General features: G+C 35.8%; 1 protein-coding gene across 1 annotated transcript in view; it reads right to left on the bottom strand.

Annotated features, from left to right (window-relative positions):
• Positions 1 to 16,695: 16,695 nt before the first annotated feature.
• LOC111146223 (transmembrane protein 38B) overlaps positions 16,696 to 22,693 on the bottom strand; it is a 57,839-nt gene continuing 51,841 nt past the window's right edge. The window contains exon 6 of the mRNA XM_022501677.1: positions 16,696 to 18,634. Within this exon, the coding sequence (XP_022357385.1) occupies positions 18,419 to 18,634 (216 nt within the window). The 3' untranslated portion in view covers positions 16,696 to 18,418. The remainder of the gene's footprint in view (positions 18,635 to 22,693) is intronic.

Genomic DNA, 22,693 nt, shown 5'->3' with positions numbered 1-22,693 from the left:
AGAAATGATATTCCAGGTCTGGCCCATATAAACCTTGGATGTGCCCCTTTCCCCTTCCAGTGGCTGGGTATTAATTTCTAGGGCAACCTTGGGAGCCATGTATTAAAGATGGCAGAATTTATTAAGCTGGATCACTGAATGCCTGTGCAGAAGATAGTTCCACACCACCTGGAGGTCTTAAGACAGCTCATGTGAGTGAAAATAAACTTGAGTGTATGTGAGCCATTATATATTCTGGGGACTTCAGTTATTGCAGTTGGCCTATCCAACTAATACAGGTCGATCAAGTACCAATCCACTAATACCCTTTAGAGAATCCTCCACAAGAACCTTCCTCATTGATGAGTTAACCTCTCTGGCCATGTGCTCAGTCCCAATTTGCTGGTTTTCCCTACCATGTATGGCTGAGATCCCAGCATCTTATCTATCAATCCCATCTAAGGAAGCACATGTGGTACCTTACGGGCTCAAGGATGGAAAAAGCTAGATTTATGGCAAGGAAATAGGGGAGTGTACACATACATGCACAGCCCTGAGTCTGTTTCTCCCAAGTTACTCCTCCAGAGATGGTTTGACTGGTATCCTTCAGCAAGGAAGAATCTAAGTCTGTAACTTCAGTATCCCTCTGTGAAAGCTGAGAGGATCTAAAGAATGTCAATTTATCACTGACTTCCCTTACTTTCCTGGAATAGGTTCTTTTAATTGGTTCTTGTGATAGTAGATGTGAAAAGTGCTTTCTTTAGGGTAATTGGGAACTCCTGAAACCAGATAAAACTTCAGTTAATCCAGTTTAAAAACACTGTTAGCAGTGTTCTGAGTTCCTATCTAATACACACTCTTCTTACAATGTTTATGAGAGGCTAAGAACTTCGGCCCCTAAACCAGCACAGGGAAGAGACGAGGCACACGAAACACGGGGAACATGGTAAAACCAGTGAATTATCATGAGCATGGGTCCATGACTGCACTTCATTTGCTGTGAGGGGGAATTCCTTGATCAGAAGCAATGCTATACAGGATATTATAATGGGTAGATGGACAGACAGACAGATTCTGTAAGCCCAAGAATGACAGCTTTGGCAGAGGCATTGTGTATAGGCAAGTCAAATCTGTGTCCAAAGTGTCTATTCCAGTAAGAACAAAGCAATTCCCCTTCCATGTTGAAGCAGTCCAACGTAATCATAGTGGTACCATATTGAGGACTCAGTGTTGGTCTGTATCACTGGTAGATTGGGCATCAGCAGTGGCTGTAGCCAGGTTGGCCTTGGTGAGTAGATATCCATTTGTTCACAGTAGATTCATAACCTCCATGTAAGTTGAGTCTTTCCATTTTTGCAAAAAGAAATTATTGGAATTTTGATAGGGATTTCACTGAATCTGTAGATTGCTTTGGGGTATACTACCATCTTAACAATATTGTCTTCTAATGCATGAACACGGGAGAGATTTCCATTTATTTAGTTCTCCTTTCATTTCTTTCAACAATGTTTTGTACTTTCTTGAATTTGCTGAAACTTGTTTTGTGGCCTAACATATGATCTATCCTGGAGAATATTACATGTGTGCTTGAGAAGAATATGTATTCTGCTGCTGTCAGATGGAATATTCTGTATGTCTGTTAAGTCCATTTGGTCTACAATGTTGTTCAGATCCACTGTTTCCTTACTGATTTTCTGTCTGGATCATCTATGCATTGTTGAAAGTGGAAGACTGAAGTACCCTACTATTATTGTATTGTTGTCTATTTCTCCCTTCAGATCTATTAACTTTTGCTTAATGTATTTAGGTTCTCCAATGTTGAGAGCATATGTATTTACAATTGTTATATCTTTTTGATACATTGACCTCCTTGTCATTATATGATGATCTTCTTTCTCATTACTGTTTTTGGCTTAAAGTCTATTTTGTCTGATATATATATATAGCTAGCCTTGCTCTCTCTTGGTTTCAACTTACATGAAATATCTTTCTCTATCTCTTCTAGCCTATGCACATCCTTAACATTTAAGTGAGTCTCCCATAGAAAGGATATAGTTGGATCTTGTTTTTTTATCCATCCAGCCATTCCATGACTTTTCACTGGAGAATTTAATCCATTTGTATTTAGAATAATTGTTGATAGGTAAGGACTTATTAATGACATATTATTTTCTGGCTGTTTTGTAATTCCCTTATTCCTTTCTTCTCTTGTTGCCTTCCTTTGTGAACTGATGATTTTTCTTACTGGCATGCTCTGATTCTCCTCTCTTCATCTTTATCTTTATCTCTTTATCTGAGGGTTTTTGCTTTGTGGTTACCATAAGTTTACATAAAATATTTTATAGATATAACAGCCTATTTTTGCTGATAATAACTTACCTTTAATCACATACAAAAAATGCTACCATTTTACTTCTCACCTTTTATGTTATCAATGTCACAATTTACCTCTTTTTATATTGTGTATCCATAACAAATTATTCTAACTAGTTATTTTTAATACTATTGGTCTTCTAACATCTACACTAGAGTTAAGTGATTAATATATCACAATATTACAGTATCAGAGTACTCTGATTTTGACTACATACTTATCTTTACAAATCCTTCACACACTTTTCAAAAAAACTGAAGGGGGAGGAACAATTCCTAACTCATTCTATGAGGTCAGGATTACCTAATACCAAAGCTAGACCACAACACTACGGGGGCGGGGGAGGGGGGGCAATGACAGAGTTCTCTTAGGAACTCTGATGCAAAAATCCTTAACAAAACACTCCCAAACCAAATTCAACAGCATATTAAAATGATTATACAGCATGACCAACTTAGATTTGTTCTCAGAATGCAAGGATGGCCCAACATATGAAAATTGATCAATTTAAAACTATGAATACTATTAACGCTGAAAAGAAATAATTTTTTAAAAATTGATCAATTTAATACACATTAACAGAAAGAAGGGGAAAAGCAACATAATTGTGTCAATAGAGGAAAAGCATTTGACAAAATTCAACACCTTTTTTAAAAAATTTATTTAATTAGAGAAAGAGAGTGAGCAATAATGCACACGTGAGCAGGAGGGAAGCAGAGGGAAAGAGAGAGGGACGGTGGGGGTTCAGAGAGGGACAAACAGACTCTGTGCTGAGATCCCAGGGTCCTGGACCCTGAGATCATGCCTGAACCCTGAGATCATGCCTGAACCAAAATCAAGAGTTGGATGCTTAACTAACTAGCTACCTCGGCACCCCTAACGTCTTTTCATGAAAAAAAAAATTCAATAAACTAGAATTAGAAGGAAACTATATCAAGAAAATAAAAGCCATATATAAAACCCACAGAGATCATGCTCCATGGTGGAAGACTAAAACCTTTTCCTCAAAGATCAGGAACAAGACAAAGATACCCACTTCTATTCAACAGAGTACTGGAAATCCTAGCAAAACCAAATAGGCAAGAAAAATAAATAAAAGGCATTCAAAGTGGAAAGAAGGAAGTAAAATTATCTCTGTTCTCAGGTAATCTTCAATGTAGAAAAACCTTAAATACTGCGCACACACACACACAAAAGTTAAAAATAATAAATGAATTCATATAAGTAGCAGAATACAAAATAAACACACAAAAATCAAGTAGTATTTCTATACATTAACAATGAACACTCTGAAAAGGAAATTACCCTCAATAAAGTAGGGATAGAAGGAACATAGCTTAAGATCATAAAGGTCATACATGAAAATCCCACAGCTAATATCATTCTCCACAAAGAACAACTGAGAGCTTTTCCCCTAAGGTCAAGAACATGACAGGGATGCCCACTTTCACCACTACTGTTCAACATAGCACTGGAAGTTCTAGCCTCAGCAATCAGGCAACAAAAAGAAATAAAATGCAGCCAAATCGGCAAGGTAGAAGTCAAACTTTCACTCACTGCAGATGACATGATACTCTATGTAGAAAACCCAAAAGACTCCACCAAAAAATTGCTAGAATACATGAATTCAGCAAAGTCACAGCATACAAAATCCCATACAGAAATCAGTTGCATTTCTATACACCAACAATGAAGCAGCAGAAAACAAAATCAAGGAATCGATCCCATTTACAATTGCACCAAAACCCATAATATACCTAGGAATAAACCTAACCAAAGAGGTAAAAGATCTGTACTCTGGAAACTATTGATCACTTATAAAAGAAACTGAAGACACAAAGAAATGGAAAAGCTTCTAAATGGATTGGAAGAATATTGTTAAAATGTCTATACAACCCAAAGCATTCTACACATTCAATGCAATCTCTATCAAAATACCACCAGCATTTTTCACAAAGCTAGAACAAACAATTCTAAAATTTGAACGGAACTAGAAAAGACCCTAAATGACCAAAGTAATGTCAAAAAACAAAAGCAAAGTGGGAGGCATCAAAATTCCAGACTCAAACTATATTACAAAACTATAATCATCACAACAGTATGTACTAGCACAAAAATAGACACATAGATCGATGGAACAGAACAGAGAACCCAGAAATGGACAACAAAGCTCAAAAGACTATCCAATGAAAAAGAGACAGTCTCTTCAATAAATGGTGTTGGGAAAACTGGACAGCAACATGCAGAAGAATGAAACTGGACCACTTTCTTATACCATACACAAAAATAAATTCAAAATGGATGAAAGACCTAAATGTAAGACAGGAAACCACCAAAATCCTAGAGGAGAAGAAAGGCAGTAACCTCTTTGACCTCAGGTGGAGCAGCTTATTACTAGACACATCTCTGGAGGCAAGGGAAACAAGAGCAGAAATGAACTACTGGGACTTCATCAAGATAAAAAGCTTCTGCACAGCAAAGGAAGACAATCAACAACACTAAAAGGTAGCCTATGGAATGGAAGAAGATATTTGCAAATGACATATCAGATAAAGGGTTAGCATCTAAAACCTATAAAGAGCCTATGAAACTCAACACCCAAAAAACAAATAATCCAGTTAAGAAATGGGCAGAAGATATGAACAGGCACTTTTCCAAAGAAGACATCCAGATGGCTAACAGACACATGAAAAGATGCTCAACATCACTCCTTATCAGGACAAAACAAATCAAAACCATGATGAGATACCACCTCATACCTGTCAGAATGGCTAAAATTATCAACACAGAAAACAACAGATGCTGGCAAGGATTTTATAACAGTATGGAATTTCCTCAAGTTAAAAATAGAACTACCCTACAACCCAGCAATTGCACTACTATGTATTTACCCAAAGGATACAAAAATAAAGATGCAAAGGGAGTACATGCACCCTTATGTTTAGAGCAGCATTAATCAACAATAGCCAAACTATGGAAAGAGCCCAAGTGTCCATTGACAGATGAATGGATAAAGAAGAGGTGGTATAAATATACATACACAAAGGAATATTACTCACCCATCAAAAAGAATGAAATACTGCCATTTGCAATGACAGGATGGAACTAGTGTGTATTATACTAAGCGAAATATGTCAGAGAAAGACAAATACCATAAGATTTCACTCACATGTCGAATTTAAGAAAAAAAACAGATGAACACAGGGGGAGGGAAGGAAAAAACTGAAGTAAAATAAAAACAGAGAGGTAAACCAGAAGAGACTATTAACTATACAGAACAAACTAAGGGTTGTGGGAAGGGGTGGCCGGGGCATGGACTAAATGGATGATGGCTATTAAGGAGGGCACTTGTGATGAGCACTGGGTATTGTATGTAAGTGAAGAATCACTAAACTCTACTCCTGGAACTAATACTACACTATATGTTAACTAACTTGAATTTAAATAAAACCTTGGGGAAATAAAAAATAATAATAAATAAATACCTCTAAGCATATTTTTTAAAGATTTATTTATCTGAGGGACACCTGGGTGGCTCAGTGTGTTGAGCCTCTGCCTTCGGCTCAGGTCATGGTCTCAGGATCCTGGGATCGAGCCCCACATCAGGCTCTCTGCTCAGTGGGGAGCCTGCTTCCAGCTCTCTCTCTGCCTGCCTCTCTGCCTACTTGTGATCGCTCTCTCTGTCAAATAAATAAATATATAAAATTTTTTAAGAAAAGATTTATTTATTTGAGAGGAAGAGAGAGAGATGGGGAGACAGAGACAGCACAGGAGGGAGGAGCAGAGAGAGTCTTAAGCAGACTCTGCGTTGAGCACAGAGCCCAATATAGGACTCAATCACATGACCTTGAGATCATGACCTGAGCTGAAACCAAGAGTTAGATGCCTAAGCAACTGCACCACTCAGTCACCTCCCTGTAAGTATTAAAACAAAACAAAACAAAACAAAACAAAAAACTTCACCTACCTCCCCCCACAAAAACAAACAAACAAACAAACAAAAAACCCTATGGTACTGGCATAAAGACAAACATACAGATCAAGTGGACAAAACAAAGAGCCCCAAAATAAAACTTCACATACATTTTTGGCAAGGGTGCTAAGACATTAAATGGGAAAAGGACAATCTTTTCAACAAGTGACACTGGGAAACTTAAATGGCCACATGCAAAAGAAAAAAGCTATTCCCTTTCCTAACACTATGTACTCAAAATAGATCAAAGACCTAAATATAACACTTAAAACTGTAACATTCTTAGAAGAAAACAGAGGGCAAAAACTTCGTGACACTGGATTTGGCGAAGATTTCTTAGATATGATACCAAAGGCAAAGGCAACAAAAGAAAAAAGAAACAAATTGGGCTTTGTGATTATTTAAAAACTGTGTGCATCAAAGACAACAGCAACAGAGTGGGATAAAATATTTGCAAGTCGTATATCAAATAAAGGATTAATATCCAGAATATAGAGAAAACTCCTAAAACTCAATGAAGAAAAAAAAATTAATAGACAAAGGACTTGAATAGATATTTCTCCAAAGAAGGTATTCAAATGGTCAATAAGTTCATGAAAAGATTCTCAACACCACTAGTCATTTGGGAAATACAAATCAAAAGTACAATGAGATATCACCTCATACTGGCTATAAGAAACAACAAAAAAATTAAAAACAGAAAATAGCAAGTGTTGGAGAGGATGTGGAAAAATTGGAACCCTTATGCACCACTATCAGGGTTATAAAATGGTACTGCTGCTGTGGACAAGAGTATGGCAGATCCTCAAAAAACTAAAAATAGAATTACCATTTGATCCAGCAATTTCATTTCTGGGTATATCTCTCAAAGAGATATCTATACACCCATGTTCATAGTAGCATTATTTACAATAGTGAAAATGTGAAAGAAACCAGTGTTCACTGACAGATGAATGGATAAACAAAATGTGATATATGCACATAATGGAATATTATTTAGCCTTAAAAAAGACAGAAATTTTAAAATATGCTCCAACATGGATGAATCTGGAGGACATTACACTAAGTAAAAATAAACCAGTCACAAAAAGATACATACATACATACTGTACAATCATACATACTGTATGATTCCACCCATTATGGTAGAGTAGTCAAATCCATAAAGTAGACCGATGGTTGCCAGAGGCTGGGGAAGAGGGAAATAGGGAGTTACTGCTTAATGGATATGGAGTTTTGATTGTGTAAGGTTAAAAGTTATGGATATGGATGGTGGTGACAGTTGCACAACATTTTAGATAGATTTAATACCACTGAACTGTACAATTAAAAATGGTTAAACTGATAAATATTTCACTTATTTTACACAGTAAAAAAATGAGAGCGTTCCAGTTTCTAGTTCCACATGTAAGGAGCATGGAAGTCACCATTCTGTCCTAAAAACAAGTAAAAGCTGAACAGACTGAAAAATTAATGCTTCTTGGATGCATAAGATAGGAGAGAACAAAGAATAAAATACTGTCCCTAAGATTGCAGAAATAAACAGGCAAATAGAGGGAGTCACAGTTTACCAGAGCAGAGACTCACCAGCAGAAACTGCCAAAAAATCAGTGTTAGGTAAAAAACCTGAACCGTAATTGATGAATTGCTGAAGGCTCAGTGTGGGGACAACTCTGAGAGTTAACATCTTCAGGGGGACCCAGTCATAAGGGGGTTCCAACAATATTGTGAGATTTACCTGCAGAAGCTCAACTAGATTCCCACAGTAAATATAGGAGAAAAATCTCCTTGAGCTTCCAGCAGGAGAAAGGAACTATTCTGAAATAAGTCAGAGAACTCTGTTCGTAACAAGACCTGCCCTAAGGAGTATCTAGTTAACCAGAGCCTAAACTGCTGGGGTATTATCAGAGCCTAATGGATCTGGAGAAGGGAAATACCTAACACCAGCCCATGCTAGCCATTCTATCTCATTTACAGGGACAGAAAAAAACCTGAAACACTTGCAATGGTCACAGTCCAGAGGCACAGGCTCACTGAAAAGTGGAGACCTAATAATAAGACTATAAAATGCCTCCCCTCTCCCCACACCTCACCATCATTATTACTAAAGGGCTATTTCCAGCAGTTTCTTCCTCCTGATACATCACATCTGACTCTCAAGAAAAAATTAGAAGGTATACCAAAAGTCAAAACACAATTTGAAGAGACAGAGCAAGCATCAAAAACGGACATGGAAGGGATGTTGGAATTCTAGGCCAGAATTTAAAATAACTGTGATTAATATGTTGAGGGCTGTTATAATGGATAGACAGCAGGCCAGAACAGGTGGACAAGCAATGCCAGCAGAAAGATGGAAATCATAAATGAGAACAAGAAGAAATGCTAGGGATCAAAAACACTAACAGAAATGAAGAATGCCTCTGATGAGCTTTTTTAGTAGAACAGGCATGAAGGAGGAAAGAAACTCTGGGCTAGAGATATCCCTGGAAACCAAAAAGCAAAATGAATAAGGACTGAAAAAAGGAACAGAATATTCAAATGCTATGGGAATACCACAAAAGTATAACATACATGTATGCAAATACCAGAAGGAGAAGAGAGAGGGAGAGAAACAAGAAAAATTTGAAATGATAATGACTGAGAATGTCCCCCCAAGTCAATGTCAGACACCAAACCAGAGATCCAGGAAGGCCAGAGAACACCAAACCATATAAATAACACCCCCTCCCCAAAGAACCAAACTACAACTAAGCATATCATTTTCAAATTACAGAAAATCAAAGACAAAGAATCCTGAAAGAAATGAGAGTGGAAGAAAAACACCTTACCTGTAAGAGAAACAAAGAATAAGAATTATATCCAAGCAAAAAGTGAATGGAATGAAATATTTAAATGCAAAGAGAAAAAAACCCACCAACCTGGACTTCTCCACCCTACAAAATTATTTTTCAAAAGTGAAAGAGAAAAAATGTCTCAGATGAATAAATATTGAGGCAATCTGTTGCCAGATTTGTTTTGCAAGAAATGTTAAAAAGAACTTCTTTAGAGAGAAAGAAAGAAAATAGGTCAGGACTCAGATCTACATGAAGAAACGAAGAGCATTCAAGAAAGAATAAGTGAAAGGGGCACCTGGGTGGCTCAGCTGGCTGAGTAACCAACACTTGGTTTCTGCTCAGAACGTGATCTCAGGGTGATTAGATTGAGCCCCACATCAAGCTCCACATCGGATTCCATGCTGGGGGTGAAAGATTCTCTCTCTCTCTCTTAAAAAAAAGAAAAAGTGAAAGTAAAATAAAAATACTAATAATTTTTTTAAATCCCAATTTTAAAACTCTCAAAAAACTCAAGCAAGTTATTTTTGTGGAAGTTGACAATCTCAAAATTGATATACAAGCAAAGGGGGCCAAGGATAGACAAGAAAACTTTGAAGAAGGTAAAGATCAAAATGGGAAGATTTATTCTACTGGATATTAAGACTTACCCAGCTACTGTAGTTAACATAATCAATATATAGTATACATGCAATATAGAATAATGATAGACAAAGAGAACAATGCAACAGAGTCCTGAACATTTTAATGCATGTATGTCCAGTTTATGACAATACTTTTTAATAAACGATGGTGCATGACCTAGATATCCATATAAAGAAAGAATAAAAAGGAAAACTGACCCCATGCTCACACCATACAAAAATAATAAATTCTAGGTGGAATTTTAGAATCTTTTAGATAAAAGATACAATAATACAGCTTCAAGAAGATAATATAGGAGAATATCTTCATGACCGTGGGATAGGGAAAGATTTCTTAAATAAGACAAAAAAAGATCATGAATCAATTATAATGAGAATTTTGTTAAACTGGACATTAAAATGAGTAACTTCTATTCGTGGTACTTAACTATTAAGAGTGAAAATGAAAGCTGACAGAATGGAAGAATGTATTTGCTAGGCATCAAACTCCCAAAGAACTCATACACACACACACACACACACACACACACACACACACACACACACACTACCCTGTACACAAATGAAAGGACAAACAACCCAACTGAAAATAATGGGCAAGTAACTAGAACAGACAGTTCACAAAAGAGGATATCCAAATGGCAAATAAACTTGTCTGAAACACGTTCAACTTCACTAGATTTTTAACTAGTTTTTTTTTAACTTATTTAAAACACAAACTTTTTAAATCTTATTTATTTGTTTTTAAGATTTTACTTATCTGAAAAAGAAAGAGAAAGATCAACAAGAAGAGGGGCGGAGAAGAGAGAGAAGCGGGCAGCAGGCTCCCCTACTGTTTGTTGGGGAGGGAGCCCCAACATTTCTCAAAAGTTGAGCAGGAAGCCCAACTCAGGACTTGATTCTAGGACCCTGGGATCACGACCTGAGCTGAAGGTAGACACTTAACCAACTAAGACATCCAGGCACCCGAAATACAAATTTTAAAACATGAGATACTATTCTAACTTCACCAGAATTATTAAACGTAAAAGATGGAGAATACCTAGTATTGGTAAGAAGTGGGGGAATTAGAACTCTCAAACACTGCTCATAGGAGTGCAAATTAAGCCAACTATTTTGTAAAACTTTTGGGAACTATCTGTAAAAACTGAATATGTTCATATTCCAGACCCCCAGCACTTTCACTCCTAAGAACACACAGAACAAAAGTGTATATACATGTGCCTCAAAAGATATGCAAAGGAATATTTTCACAGCAGCAATATTTGCAATAGCTCCAAACTAAAGACAATTTAAATTCCCACCAACACAACAGACTCGATACAAATTGAGGTATAGTCATACAATGGAATACTAGCAACGAAATTGAATGAACCACAAGCTACACAAAGTAACAGATGAATCTGACAAACATATGCAGAAGTCAGACACACTAGGAAAATCCTGGTGTAATTCCATTCATATAAAATTCAAGGAGTTAAAACATCTGATATTTAGAAGTCAGGATACTGGTTACCTATGAGAAGGGAAGAGGGGTGATTAGAAAACAGATATTAATAGTGTTTCATTTCTTGACCTGGGATTTAGTCACATGGGTATGTTCTCTTTATGATAATTTAACAAGATAAACACAATTTGTACACTTTTCTGAATGTTATACATCGATCAAAATTTTTAAATGCAAATCTGATAAGTGCCCCTTTGAAGAAATGTTCCTGTTTCTAATGGAGATTACTTGCCTTGCCAGTTTCCTCTCATCCTTGCCTGAATTGAACTCATTTGTCACCTTTAGGTAGTAGGGTGCTTTCTGAGGGGAGTGTCCTGTCAGAACTGAAATATGTGTTTTAATTTCTCTTCCACGGTGAGATGTCAACAGTATTTTGCTACAGTCAAAGACTAAAAGTCACCTTGAAGCAGATCCTCCCTTTCCTGCAAAGAATCTCTTGAGTGGATTCCTGTCCTAAGAGAAAGGCTTAGTAAAACTATTAACAAAACTAACAGTATCTGAATGGCTTTAAGTATGATCTCTTGTGGAGGTAGTCAGTGAAGAAGTAGGAATAAGGGCTCTAGGTTTGTGTACTGGAAGGTAGTGTTTCTGAGAGGTCTATTAGGATATTAAGACCCAGGATGATTATCCTTTAAATAACTGCTCTGAAAGAACTTTACCTCAGCAGCTTTAATAACTGCTAGATCAGAATTTAGCCACTCTGCTACCTTATTTCAGACCTAATATTTGGGGATAACTATGCCAGCACAGAAGTCACTTGCCCTCCCTGAAGCCTTTCCAACGAGTGTCCTATCTTCCTAGGAAATGCTCAACTTTGTTCCTGCTGCCCACAGCTTTTACATTTATCAATACTGATACATTTATCATACTGATTCAAATCACTACTGCTTGCGGAGGGACCATCAGCTCGATCTGTGCCATTCCCACCATCCTGGGGTAGCCTAGAATCCCATGGATTTGGCTCAGAGTGGGACTGGAAAGTTTTAAAGCTTTAAAGATGCTGGACAGTTTGGCTTAAGTCTCCTTTAAGAAGAGCAACATTAATAATATTGCTCAAGATAGAGTCAGGACCAAACCTGAAGCCACTTGAATGCACACAGAATAAAAAACTAGAGGGAGAGAGAAGGGAATTTTTTTTTAAAAGACTATATTCAAATGGATTTAATTACCACAAAATTTATCATAATACATAATCTGCAAACATAGAGAAGAATAAGGTAAGCTTTTGAGGACACCTATCCAACTGAGAATATTGAAAGATCAGACAGAATGTGAATGTGATAATTGACATTGTGGAGCAACAGAGATTTAAATGTATGAGTAAGAATGCCATACAGAGTGACTCAGCTCCTTCATAGTAATATTACATCACCACAGCACCATAACAATAAAACACGGTAAGCGTAATGAGAACAGACTTCTGAAGTTCAAGTCTTACTGACTTGTGAGATTCAAATATTACACATGGGAAATGAATGACTAGGGCACATTATTTGCCCTGCAAACTGTGTAGAACTCTGGTTTCAACTATAAATTAACTAGACTCTTCTCTGTGAAATAATATTTTAGAAACATTTTCACATACATTATTTTCAAGACATTGTTTTTAGGTAAGCAGTCATGGCAAAGACTGCGATTTGTTCTCTAACACGAACTTCTCTCTCTTCCTCAGTAAGGTAACCCTCAAAATGTCAGGCTGCTCAAAACAAAGACTGTAACATGTTAATGTTTCATTAATTCTTGTCAATCACAATTTATTACAAAACACATACATATTACCTTAGGTTTAGGTCTTATATAATTCTTCCCTGCTGCATACTTATAGTTTTTAAGCCGATCATTTCCCAAACATAACTATTAGACCTTTGAGTTTTTCCTGTCATTATGAGCTTTCATGACATCTAATGTCCCTTGAAAATTTAATTAAGATACTATGTACTTCCTCTCACAGCTAAGATGTCAAAATATAAAAATGCTATTTATAAACCACAAACAGAATCATTTAATTTTGTATTATTCTCAAGGAAGGTTTCAGTCTATAGTCTATTTTTATTGATTATAATGGATTTATAAGTCATGATAAAATGTTTATAAAAAATACAAATGTCGGGGTGCCTGGGTGGCTCAGTGGGTTAAAGCCTCTGCCTTCAGCTCAGGTCATGATCCCAGGGTCCTGGGATCAAGCCCTGCATCAGGCTCTCTGCTCAGCAGGGAGCCTGCTTCCTCCTCTCTCTCTGCCTGCCTCTCTGCCTACTTGTGATCTCTGTCTGTCAAATAAATAAATAAAATCTTTAAAAAAGAATACAAATGTCCATTATCAACTTTATTCTCTTTACTAATATAATAATTCTACAGGAGTAAAAATACATATGAAGTTATTAATTTGTCAGGCAGAAGGCCCTCCAATTCTCTGCCTCCCTAACAAAACTACTGTTTGCTGATAATAATCCCACCAAATGAATTTACTTTTTCTTGATCCCAATTAAATCTTAAATATCTTTATTAAACATAGAAGAAAGTAATACTTATCTTCAGTTAAGCATACTACATAAATGTACTGTGATGCAACACCTAACAGTCTGCCACGTAAATTAACCTAAGGTCTACTGATTTTCATACCAGATCACTGGTTCACATTCTGTCCGCAAATATGCCCTAAGATTATATATTCCAATATGGACCACTGCTTTCCAAACAATCCTATACCTAGACTGAGCTTAGAGATTTATTTCACTTTTAAAATATTTTCCATTATCAGGGCACCTGGGTGGCTCAGTGGGTTAAAGCCTCTGCCTTCAGCTCAGGTCATGATCCCAGGTCCTGGGATCGAGCCCCACATCGCGTTCTCTGCTCAGCGGGGAGCCTGCTTCCTCCTCTCTCTGCCTGCCTCTCTGCCTACCTGTGATCTCTGTCTATCAAATAAATAAATAAAATCTTTAAAAAATATATTTTCTATTATCACAATCTAATTCACCATCTCTTCTATATTTTCAGGATTGTGATGAAACAAGGTCAAGCGTGCCCAAAATCCCTAAACAGACACCTAGAGAAAAGCACTAAATTCCTAAAATATATGACTTATAACACAAGCACAAAGAAGTGACCACACATATGAGGTGTACAATGATTTTCAAGAAGCAGAACTAAAAATTAGGCCTGGGTGCCTTGCTGAATAACAAAATTATGGCTTAACATAATAGCATAAAATATTTCTCTTCTAAGTGTTTCTTAGAATAAAAGCTAGGTATTACTTTATTTGGAATTCCTCAGGCAAATATAATTCATAACCTAGAGGTAGGCAAAAGTTTAAGACACAGAAAACAGTAACTGTAAAATAAAATATTGAGAAATTAGACCGCTGCAATATTAAAAACCTCTGTTCATTAAAAGACATCAGTATAAAAATGAGTAGGTAAGCCACAGACCAGAAAGGAAATATGTGCAAAATAGGTATTTGACAAAGGATCAATATCCATAATGCATAAAAACCCCTACAACTTAATAATAAAAAGATAAACCCAATAAAGTATGGACAGAAGATCTGAACAGACGCTTCACAGGATGAAATAAACAAATGGCCAGTAAGCGCACACAAGAAAGTACTCTATATCATCAATCACCAGGGAAATACATATTTCAAACATAAAAAACCACAAACCGCCCATTGGAAATGGGCAAATTAACATGTTTAACAACTCTAATCTTTGGTAAGCATGTAGAACACTGGAACTCTCATACAAAGTTATGGAGTATAAAACCGTACAACCACTTTGCAAAAAAGGTCTACCAGTTTTTTTAATAAAACTAAACATAGTTCTCTTCCTAGATATTTGCCCAAAAGAAATAAAAACATACGCTCATCAAAAGACTTATACAAAAATGGTCATAGTAGCTTATTCAGAACATCACAAACCAGAAATAGACCACCAAAAGGATAAACAAAATGTGGTATAAGAAATTAAAAAGGGATGAACTACTGATAAATGCAACAAGATGAATGAATCTCAAAAACATTATGCTGAGTATGAAAGCAGTCTGATGAAAAAGAGAATATATTGCCTGATTCGATTCTACTCTATTCAGAATAGTTTGGGGGGGGTAGATTTAACTGGAAGGGATCTTCCCAAGGTGCTGATAATGTTCTATATCTTGATAGAAGTTTGATGAGAATGGATTTGTAAACTATTTAAGTGTACACTTACAATCTGTACACTTCACTGTATGCAAATTTTACTCGAGAAAAAAATGTAAAAATAAAAACAAATTAAAAATATTAAAAACCACAAGAGTAAAATCATACTTAAGAAAAACAAATTCAAAATTTTTTAGGAAAAAATACATAATCTAACTCAAGTATGTAAAGAAACCGAATGACCCTCGTACTTACCCAGATATCTGCCTGGCCTGCTCCCTCATGTGTTCTTCAGGTCTCTGCTAAAATGCAATTTTAACAGAAAGGCCTTCTTTAACAATGCTATTTCAACAAACACCCCCAAGTCCCTCACTTTCTATTCTGTGTCCTCCTTAATATTTATTCATAACCTTTTGTATCACCACAAGAACACACTTGTTTATTGTGAGACTCTCCACCAGTGGAATGTAAACTCTAAGAGAACAGTGGGGAAAAGGAAAGTATTCTTGAACACATTATTCCATTTCCAACATATCACTCAACCGCAATCCATTTGAGCTTTGAGGTAGATTTAAATGAAGTGTCTGGCCTCAAAGAAATGGAAAAGAAATACAGTAGAGGAGGAATCTCTCCCTTCTTCTCTCATATCCACCTTTTGGTCTCTGCCTAGAGGGAAGCTGGAATTTCCACTGAAATCCACTACTCTACATATCTGAGCCCTCTCCTCCCCTTACTCTCTCAGCGAAGAAGAGTGAATAATCTGATAAATCAAAGTTTGATATTAATTTGGCCACATTTCACTAGAAGGTGAAACCACTGAGCTAAGTCAGCCCATGTTCTTACCAGCATCTTGTCTCCTGTTACTTAAAGAGAACGACCTGGTCTTGACTTTCTCACTGCTACCTAGGACTGGCCGTGTGAAACAGGCCCATAGGCCTCACACATGCTACATGTTGGGAAAGAAGTCTAAACAATTTGCTTTGCAAACCTAGTGAACTCTCTAGTCTAGGTAACATGAGTAGATTTTGAGTGGGAGGTTTCAAGTCTAAGCCATGTTCTCCAGTAGCTTTTTTCTAAGAACCTTGAATTGAAGGTTCCAGGATGCACATCTAAATTAATAAAGTTTGTGCCAATATTCCATTTAGACAGTAATCATTGGATATATGCTGTATATCAGTCAAAATGCCAGAGGAGTTCTGAACTCCTAACCCAAGAAAAATATAAAACAAAAAAATAAAAATAATGTAATACTCCATTGGTGCTAAATAACTTATTTTAATAAATTTGTCTTTAATACAAGTGTAAAACAACACTCCTACCATTTCAACTACAGTTAAACCCACACTTCAAAGCTAATTCAATAATTAGTACCATGTTAATTCTGAAAAGTTTTTAACTACGAGAGTATCAAATATAATACAAAACCCAAATATTTAATGCTTTCTGATACAATACTGAAAATAAACTTCTTAGCATCCCAAGGCTATCAAAGGTCCTCCCCCTAAAAAATCTTTTTTGATTTAACAAGTAAAAGCATAGTACCCTGCTGGTGTTTATATTAAAAAACATTTTTTTAAAATTTCTAACTTCAGTGTGATTTGAGTACTTCTATGCCATCCCCAAATGACTTATGTACATACTAACTCTTTGCAGGTAGATTCATTGTCTTGGTTGAAAAAAAACATATTTTTCTCAGTGTTTTAAAATTGTAACTAGATTTTTAAGCTATGAAATAAAGCAAGACAGTTTAACATTACTTAGGACCCTTTCTTCTTTTTTTTTTTTTTTTGCCAATAAGGACAGACTTAACATCATTCTTCATATGAGGTTTTAGTTTATGTTTCTTCTTGGTTAACTGGTTAATATCAAATGCTCAAGGACAATTCTCATTAGAACTGAGCATTTCCACATAAGGGTAATTAGTTTTAATTTAAAATAAAATAATATACATACATGTAGATTAAAATATAACAAACATATGCAAATTAGTAAGAGACATTCAACTAGAAAACTGAAAAGTCTCTAACTGATTTGCATATGTTTGTTATATTTTAAACTGAAATGCCGAATCATTAAAGAGACTACCATCAATGTATCCAGACCAGCTAAGAAAAGAAAAAAGTTAAGAATATGTGAAATGCTGACAATAATTTCTTTCACAGTTAAAATGAATGTGTTTTAAGAGAGAAAAAAATAAGCTCCTAAAATGAAACTTACAAAGCAAAACATGGGCTTAGTAATTTATTAAAAATTATACCCCTGATTTTCTCTGGAGAAAAAGGAACACTATAAACAAGGGCATGAAATAGACTTCAGATTGAGACTCATACCAATACTCTGTTCTTGCTGAAAAATACTACTGTTTAAAAAATTAAATAAATTTTAAATATTTTCCACTTTATATGGGCTAAAAAATACAATGTTTATATCTGAAATAAAAACTAGTCATTTATTTTCATTCATAATATAAAGTGGTTTAGGTAAGGTTTACTTTTCACAGTTCTCAAAGTTAAATAGGAATTGTATTCCATATCTAGGAATTATAATAGTAATATTAAGTATAAGTTTAATTTTGCTGAACTAAAGCTCAGATAGATTCAATTAAAAATGTGTATGAAGATACCTAAATAAAACAAAGGCTTTAATTTTTATTATTTTGCAATGATAGTAAGTCTACTTTTTCTAACGTTAGGGAAAAAATCTAGTCCCCTTTATCAATATAAAACTATTAAAATAATCACAACAGAATCTTTTATATATAACTTAGGAAAACAATTTCACATGATACACTCATAACACTCATGAATTACAATCCAGAAAGAGACAATCTCCCTCAAACAGAAAGAAGTTCTTTCTTTTTGTCACCTCCATTCCTTATATATAATCTTTATTTCACATCATTTACATAGAAATATTTATCACAATCAGACAGGTAGATAAGAAAAAAAATTTCTGCCTTTAGAGCGCATAAAATAAATTTACTCCGTCTTCTTAGTATGTTTCTTTTTAACAGTATCTGAAGCATCAGCTATAGGTTTTAAGGTTGATGAGCCAGTACCATTAAAAGATGATTTTGTTTCACTTTTCTTTTCACATGTTGAAAATTGCTGCTGCCAGCCAAACAGCATCCGACTCACTGTATCCTCGAAAGAAGCAAAAGGCACAGTACCATTCTCTGTAATCATCATGGTTATCTGGAAAAAAAAAGTTCAATTTTGAATTGAAATAACAAATGTTTTCTACTTCTCAAAACTGAGAAGAGAATGTAAATTTAAAAAGAGAGAAAGATTAAAAACACATTCTTATTTTTTACTCTTTAAAAAGATTTTTATTGAGTATAATCGACATAGTTCCAGGTGTAAAACATGATTCAATATTTGTATATATTGCAAAGTGATCACCACAATAGGTCACCATACAGTTACATACTTTTCGTGTGATGAGAACTTTTAGCAGCTTTCCAATATGTAATACACTATTATTAATTATAGTCACTAGGCTGCACATTACATCCCCATGACTTACAACCAGACGTTTGTACTTTTTGAGTCTCTTAATCGATTTCACCTCCCCAACCCTCTGCCTCCAACAGATTGGCAGCCACCAATCTATTTCTTATATTTAGTTTTGTCTTGTTTGTTCATTTGTTTTGTTTTTTAGATTTCACATATAAGTGAAATCATGTAGTATTTGCTTTTCTTTAATTTCACTTAGCTTAACGTCCTCAAGATCCATCCATGTTGTTGCAAATGGCAAGATTTCATTCTTTTTATTGCTGAATATTCCATTGTATAGATATGTATATATACACACACACACATATATATTACATCTTCTTCATCCATCAACAGACAGGTTGTTTCTATTATCCTGGCTAATATAAATAATGCTGCAATGAACATGGGGGGTGCACCCATCTTTTTGAATTAGTGTCTTCATTTTCTTCAAATATCCATAATGGAACTGCTAGATCATATGGCAGTTCTATTAATTTTTTTTGAGAAACTTCCATACTGTTTTGCACAGCGGTTGCACCAACTTAACACTCTCACCCACAGTGCACAAGGGTTCCCTTTTTCCACATCCTCATCAACACTTGCTACTTCTTGTCTTTTTGATAACAGCCATTCTGACAGGTGTGAGGTGATGTCTCTTTGTGATTTTGATTTGCATTCCCTCATTATCAGTGATGATGAGCATCTTTTCACATACCTGTTGTCCATCTGTACGTCTTTGGAAAAATATCCACTCAGAGCTATCCATTTTTTAATGGGATTGTTTGTTCTTTTGCTATTCAGTTGTATAAGTTCTTTATGTATTCTGGATATTAACCACTTATCAGATATATGATTTGGTAATATTTTCTCCCATTCGATAGGTTGCCCTTTCATATTGCTAACAGTTTCCTTTGCTGTACAGTTATTTTTTTTTAATTCGCTGTGCAGTTTTTTCAGCTTAATGTAGTTCCACTTGTTTATTTTTGCTTTTGATGTCTTTGCTTTAGGCGTCAGATCCAAAAAATAGCCAAGACTGATGTCAAGGAGCTTACCACCTATACTTTCTTCTAGGAGTTTTATGGTTTTGGTTCTTCAATCCATTTTGAGTTAATTTTTTTGTATGGTGTAAGACAGTGGTCCAATTTCATCCTTTTGTATGTGGCTCTCCAGTTTTCCCAGCACCATTTATTGAAGAAACCATCCTTCCTCCATGATGTATTCTTGACCCATTTGTCATAAATTAATTGACTATATATGCATGGATTGATTTCTTAGAGAAAATACATTCTTTAATCTTTTGGAGAAACAAACTCAGCTAGATTCTTGAAAATCTCTGTTCTCTACAAGTTTATACTTAACCAAAGCAAAAGAACTTAACTCATTAATAATAATAATACAAGGTACCATATTTTGGGGTGCAAAATGAGCAGTATAACCACAAAAATACATTTAGTATTCAAAGGAAACAGGAAGATAAAATAACATCTACAGTCTATACAAAACAACCAATAACACAAACCACTACTATGCTCTTAACATGTGCCAGAACTTTGATAAGTGTCCTATATGATCTATCCTCTATATGATCTTATCCTCTTTAAATTTAACCCAACAATTACTCCACTATTACTCTCAGCATAGAGATGTGAACCAAGGCTGATAGGTTCAGTAACTTGCCCGAAGTCATAGAACTAATAAGCAGTAAAGCAGTTTGGAACACCCAGATTTTGAGCTCAATCACTAAGTATAATGCATTCTATCATTATCTAAGGTCACAGACTTTGAGTAAACTGCAGAATACTACCCTTAGGAGGGAGAGTAGAAAGTCTCTAATTATCCAATTTTTCCCACATGTATATACAAAGAATGAAGACATAAGAGGATGGAACATAAAGTGCTACCAATTCTTTTATTTTTTTTCTAACAATTTTATTTATTTATTTGACAGAGAGAGAAAGATCACAAGTAGGCAGAGAGGCAGGCAGGGAGAGAGGAGGAAGCAGGCTCCCCTCCAGCAGAGAGCCCGATGTGGGCCTCGATCCCAGGACCCTGAGACCATGACCTAAGCTGAAGGCAGAGGCTTAACCCACTGAGCCACCTAGGCACCCAGTGCTACCAATTCTTTATCTGGCAAAATGTACAGTGTTCAGAGATGTTCAGATTTACTCAAAAAATTAGACTGGTACCAAAATGGATCTGAAGGGACAATGTTAAAGACTAGAATGGTTCTGAAAAGCCCAAGAATTTCCAAAAGACAATTCCTCCAGCAGATCTAAGATAATGAATCAAATTAGAAATTTTTAGAATCAAATCTCCACAAGAGGACCCTACTGAATCCATTCGGTTGAGGAAAATGGAATCAAGAACAAAGTTCTTACTGGGGCCCCTGGGTTGCTCAGTCATTAAGCATCTGCCTTCGGCTCAGGTCTAGGTCCCAGGGTACTGGGATCTAGCCCCACATCGGGCTCCCTGCTCAGTGGGAAGCCTGCTTCTTCCTCTCCCACTCCCCCTGTTTATGTTCCCTCTTTCACTGTGTCTCTGTCAAATAAATAAATAAAATCTTTAAAAAAAAAAAAAAGAAGAATAAAGTTCTTACTAATTGCAATACTGTCTAGTAGTGAGGAATTGGGAGACAGGTGTCCACCAAGAACGTGTAAGTGAAATGTATACTGTGCAACTGTTAAAAGAAATACATAGGAAAGTAATACAGAAAAATTCTTAAAAATACTGTTAGGTGAAAATGAGACAAAGAACAAGAGCTATAATGTACTATCATTCAGATAAATTAAAAATGCACAACACACAACATTGTGGATGTACAAAATGTCACAGAATTGTATACTATGAATAGTTCATTTTGTTTTGTAACTTTGCCCTCAATAAAAACAAACAAAATAACAAACTTTTTTTTTTTTTTAAGATTTTATTTATTTATTTAACAGACATAGATCACAAGTAGGTGGAGTCGGGGGGTGAGGAAGCAGTCTCCCTGCTGAGCAGAGAGCCCGATGTGGGGCTCGATCCCAGGACCCTGGGATCACGACCTGAGTTGAAGGAAGAGGCCTTAACCCACTGAGCCACCCAGGTGCCCCCAAAATAACAAACTTTTTAAAAGATGCATGCTCATGGGCTCCAAGCCAGCCATGACTTTAAAAAATGCCTTATATCAAATAAACCCAGTCTCTCACCAAAATCAATATAAAAAACAAATACACAAAACAACCATTAAAAGGCAGTGGAGAATAACAAATCAGGTCAAACCTAATAGGGCTATGATTCCCCCTAAGAGAAAGTTAATTGAGTAAGGTGAGGTCCACATTCAACCTTTTTTCTTTTTAACGATATGTGTCAATTCACAGCAAACCCAAGTCCAAAATGGGCTAAGGAGACAAAGGCCGCAGTGTGCGAAGGCCAAAGCATCTGGGACTTGAGGGCAATACAGCTCAAAGAGAAGAGAACCACAAAAAAGCCCAAAGATACACACATAACTTGCCCTGGAGAAGTTTACCAAACCTAAACTGTACAAACACGGAAAGATTTCAAAAACCTAGCAGACAGCAACATATGGAAGCCTTAAAGTAGATCAGACACTTCAGCAGCCAGCTTAAGGTTGGACTTCAAGACCAGCCAAAATTTATTTTTTTATTTTTTTTTAAAGGTTTTATTTATTTATTTGACAGAGAGAGAGATCACAAGTAGGCAGAGAGTCAGGCAGAGAGAGAGAGAGAAGCAGGCTCCCCGCTGAGCAAAGAGCCC

The sequence above is a fragment of the Enhydra lutris genome, unplaced genomic scaffold (genome assembly GCF_002288905.1).
Source record: "Enhydra lutris kenyoni isolate GAN:26980312 unplaced genomic scaffold, ASM228890v2 scaffoldscaffold13, whole genome shotgun sequence".
In the NCBI taxonomy this organism is placed as follows: Eukaryota; Metazoa; Chordata; class Mammalia; order Carnivora; family Mustelidae; genus Enhydra; species Enhydra lutris.
Note: the sequence above shows the minus strand (reverse complement) of the source record. Positions and strands in the feature narration are given on the sequence as shown.